This window comes from Myotis lucifugus, unplaced genomic scaffold (assembly GCF_000147115.1).
Source record: "Myotis lucifugus unplaced genomic scaffold, Myoluc2.0 scaffold_1431, whole genome shotgun sequence".
Lineage (NCBI taxonomy): Eukaryota > Metazoa > Chordata > Mammalia > Chiroptera > Vespertilionidae > Myotis > Myotis lucifugus.
Window position 1 is genome coordinate 33,795 of NW_005872479.1, and position 4,939 is coordinate 38,733.

The window sequence follows — 4,939 nt, forward strand, 5'->3', positions numbered from 1 at the left end:
GGAGTGGCTTCCTGCGTTTGTGACTTATCTGGAAGGAAATGGAGTATGAGGACTGGTGATGGTTAATGGGGTTCCAAAAAACTCTTGGGGTGGATAATCTTTATCCTAATAGGACAGAGGGTAAAAACTACGGAAGGAGGTAATTCAGGCAGAGAGATTATTTGGATCAGTAAATGATTGTGGATCATGAGGTTGTGGGTGCTTAGATTAGCAGATGATCTTATTGGGGCTGGCAGCTTGCAGATTCTCCGGAGGCGGTAACTGTGTTTGTAGCCTGAGGAATCAAGTGTGCTGGTTCTCTGGGAACAGCGATCCAATTTCGAGATCATTCTGGCTTGGGAACCAAGGTTGGGATTTGGGCAAGATAGAACACCAGTTTTCAGATTGTCCAAGAGTAGGGCCAACTTCCGGGGATCATTTGAGAAAGAGTGACCACCAGTGCTGGTCACCTAGAGAAAGCTGACTTAGTGGGAGGATTATCTGGGGGGGACAGACGGGAGCCCCTAGATCAGCGGTTCTCAACCTGTGGGTCGCGACCCCTTTGGCGGTCGAACGATCTTTTCACAGGGGTCGGCTAAGACCATCCTGCATATCAGATATTTACATTATGATTCATAACAGTAGCAACATTACAGTTATGAAGTAGCAACGAAAATAATTTTATGGTTGGGTCACAACATGAGGAACTGTATGTAAAGGGCCAGAAGGTTGAGAACCACTGCCCTAGATTCATGGGGTTACTAAACATTGTAGCTGAGGTGGCCTTGAGAGACCCTTTCTGACCCGCCCCCCCCCCTCCTTTTTACCAGTTCCATATTTATCAATCAACCAAGTATTTACTAAGTGCCTCCCCAGTAGGAGGCACTCCTGAGGGGCTGAGAACACATAAGGAAACAAAATACAAAATTCCACCTGCACATGGCTGGCATTCTAGTGTGTGTGTACATATGTGGGGGAGGAGACAATAAATCAGTAAATGCATATATGATATTATGTCAGGTATATGCTATAAATGATAAAGCAGGGGGAAGGGATATGGCTGGGGTGGGGAAGGGTGATATTTCTGGCAGAGATCTGAAGAAAGTGAAGGAGCCAGCCATGGGGTTATCTGGAGGGACAGACTACCAGACAGAGGGACCAGCATGAGCAAAGGCCCTGGGTGGGGTGGGACCATACCTGATGCGTTTGATGCCAGAAGCAAGAGGGAAGAGAGCGGTGTGGCAACCCAGGCTGGCCACCTCTCCCAGGTCCTGGAATGGGGGACTGGGGGGTGGGGAGGGTATCTGACCTGTGCACCACCCTTCCCAGGAGCTGGCGCTGTCGGGTCTGGAGCTCCCGGGCACAGTGGAGTCGGTGGAGGAGGCATTGAAACAACACCGGGATTTTCTCACCACAATGGAGCTGAACCAGCAAAAGATGCATGTGGCCGTGCAGGCGGCGGAGGGCCTGCTGAGGCAGGGCAACATCTACGGGGAGCAGGCCCAGGAGGCTGTGGCCCAGCTGTTGGAGAAGTAGGTCCCTCAGTCCCAGGGGCAAGGGGAGGGGTGAGGAGGCCAAGGTTCCGCTCCTTTCTACCACAGCTTCTGCTTCTCTGCCCCTTTCTGATTTCTATTTAATTCTATATTGCTTTTAGATTTTATTTAAATTGACATTTTGTGAAAAGGTAACTAACTGGTGGTTGTCAACCCAAAGATACAAGAGGATATATGATGAAAAGTTTCTCTCCGGAGCCCTGCCCTCAGCCTGGGATAGCTGGGCTGGTTGTGAGAATGTTACCATATCTTCCTGGATGCCCCAAATCGGCCCTGCTGTTCTGGCCCCTCCCTGGGAACCCGGGACATCCCCGGATTCCTAGCTCATGGCCACACACAGGTCCTGTCCCAGCTTTTCTGATGGGACGGTGTCCCCTGCTGTGCTGGTTGTCAAATATTGGGAATGAACATCGGCTGGTTCTCTAGGAAGTGGTATGCAGAGTGTGTGTTTGTGTGTCACCATCTACCTGTCACCGCTGCCCTGTCTCTTGACTGTCCTTGTACTAATCAAGCAAAGACATTTATTGAGCATCTACTGTGTGCCAGGCACTATTCTAGACCCTGAACAAAGCAAAACAAAATCTCAGCTTTCAAGTAGAGTCCTTTATAGGGTTTCCTCCGGACCCACTTCCTTGTCACTCTCACTGGTTCTGCCCCTCCTGGTGACCCAGCTTTCCCCTCTCTGCCCTGATCCAGGCTGGCAGAGGGCTCAGCGGCCCTCCTAGTGTCTTCTCATCTCTTTTTTTAAAAAAAATATTTTTATTGATTTCAGAGAAGAAAGGAAGGAAAGATAGAAACATCAATGATGGGAGGGAAACATTGATCGGCTGCCTCCTGCACGCCCCCAACTGGGGATCAAGCCTGAAACCCGGGCTTGTGCCCTGACCTAAAATCAAAACATGACCTCCTAGTTCATGGATCGACTGATGCTAAACCACGGAGCCACACCGGCGGGCATGTCTTCCCATCTCTTGATGGAAAGCACACCTGTTTACCACCATCCACACCCCAAGGCCCAGCCTCCTTTTCCAAGGCTGGAGCTTTCTGAAGGAAACTTTTAAGGGGATTCTGGTCCTGAGGCCGAAAACTCATGATCCAGTGTCCCCCACTCCAGGCCTGACCCTTCCTTCGTCTCTTGTTTCTTTTTTTTGTTTGTTAATCCTCACCAGAGGATATTTTTTTCATGCTTTTCAGAGAAATTGGGAGGGAGGGAGAGAGGGAGGGAGGGAGGGAGGGAGGAAGAGAGAGAGAGAGAGAGAGAGAGAGAGAGAGAGAGATCAGATACACATCAACTGGTTACCTCCCACCCATGCCCCGACCAGGTAGGGGGGGGACCCCCACAACCCAGGTACTTACCTTTTGGTGTGTGGGCCGATGCTCTAATCACTGAGAAACACCTGCCAGGGCTGTCTCCCTCTCTTTTTTTAAATATATATTTTTATTAATTTCAGAGAGAAAGGGAGAGGGAGAAAGAGATAGAAACAGCAATGATAAGAGAGAATCATTGATCGGCTGCCTCCTGCACGCCACCTACTAGGGATTGAGCCTGCAACCCAGAATCGAACCCAAAACCCTTCAGTCTGCAGGCTGACGCTTTTTCCACTGAGCCAAACAGCTAGGGCATGGGCTGTCTCTTATTTCTTGAGTGTCTGCTGTATGCTGGGCCCTGCAGAACTGAGGAGGAAGAACCTGAAGGATGGTCATTCTCTGCTTTACTCTACATCCCTTTTCAGTCATTAGTTGCTCCTTTCATTCTGTTGTTTATTCATTTATTCTTCAGCCAATTAAACAGGTAGAGTCTGTACTGTGTTCTGGGCCCTGTGTGGGGCAGAGCAGTGACCAGTACAGGAGACGATTCCTGCCCTCACAGAGCTCGCCCACTGTCTGACAAGGATGGCCCAGAGTGACCGGGGCCAGGATGGGAGAACTGCAGGGGGGCTGTGCGAGCCCAGAGGGTGCATCTGCCCAAGGCTGGTGCTGGGTGAGGCTGGGAGCACAGCAGGAATTGAGACAGACCCAATTCTTGCACCCCTCCTCCCAGCTCCCAGTTATTTACTGGTCTAGGGATGCCTTTCCCATCAGGTAGAAGTGATAAAACATCCACTCATGGAGGGAGGTATTACTGTCCACACACAAAAGTGGGGCACAACCATGCAGAGCTGGGGGCTGGGGCCCTGGGTTGAGACAGAGTCAGATCCTAGTCCCAGTTCCGCCCCTCAACCTGTGAGATTCTGGGCAAGTCACTTTGTCTGTGGGCCTTGCCTAGCCTGGACCCTGGCCCAGCCTGGGTGCCAGGTGCTGTCCTTATCTGCATATTGCACATGAAGCTTAGAGAGGGTCATTAACTTGCCCAAGGTCACAGCCAGGAAGTGGCCCAGATGAGATTTGAACCATGCCATTTTTCACCCTCCTGGAGGTTTTCCTCATCCTGAGGACTGATGGTTGACATGTTGACTGGTGATGGCCTGGAGGGATTGATTTCAGTTCATTTTCAGAGGCATTTGATCGACTTCTGAGCTGAGTCTGGGCATGAAAAAGTCAGTCCTTTGCTTGTTTGTCTCTGGCCCTTCCTATACTTTCTTCCAACTGTGCCCTGGCTCTCTGCAACTTTTTCTCACCTGCTCTATCTCCTGGCCTCCAGCCTCGATCTACCTGTGTATCTCTGTGTCTCTTTCCTTCTCTCTCTCTCTCTCTCTCTCTCTCTCTCTCTCTCTCTCACACACACACACACACACACACACACACTTTACCTTTGTTTCTGTCATCTCTTTCTCTGTCATTCATTCATTCATTCATTCATTCATTCAACAAATATGTATTGAGTACCTACTGTGTCTCTCATTCATTCATTCATTCATTCATTCATTCATTCAACAAATATGTATTGAGTACCTACTGTGTGCCAGACTCTTTTCCTAGGCATTGGGGATACAGCTGTGAACAAAACAGACCAGAATTCCTGCCCTCATGGAATGACATCCTCCTGGGGGAGAAAGACAAGATAAACAAATAGCATATACATTGTGTTCGTGTTAAATGCAAGGAAGAACCGTAAAGAAGGAAAGAAAAACAGAAAGTGTTGGGGAGTGGTCAGAAAGGCCTCACTGAGAAGGTGACATTTGAGTAAATGTCTGGGAGAAGAGCATTTCGGGCAGAGAGGGCAGCCAGCGGCAGGCCACAGGGTGGGAGTGGCTTGTTCAAGGCGCAGTGAAATTATATGTGCCCAGCTCCTCCATCAGGCCTCTTGGGCACTTTGTCCTATACTGTGGCTTGGGGCCTGTGGCCTGGGGGCCTGGGTCCAGTCTGGTCATTCCACTCAGGCAAGGGGTCTGCCCCTCCTTGCTGGGACACCAGAGCACTCTTCCGGTAGATACAGCCCCTTTTTCCACAGGTACTGTTTTTCTTTA

At 50.0% G+C, this 4,939-nt stretch overlaps 1 protein-coding gene across 1 annotated transcript in view; it reads left to right on the forward strand.

Annotated features, from left to right (window-relative positions):
• Positions 1-4,939, forward strand: part of LOC102436549 (spectrin beta chain, non-erythrocytic 4-like) — a gene marked incomplete at its 5' end in the record, with an annotated part of 54,081 nt that overhangs the window by 24,819 nt on the left and 24,323 nt on the right. The window contains 2 exon segments of the mRNA XM_023748477.1: positions 1,196-1,247; positions 1,309-1,511. Of these exon segments, the coding sequence (XP_023604245.1) occupies positions 1,196-1,247; positions 1,309-1,511 (255 nt within the window).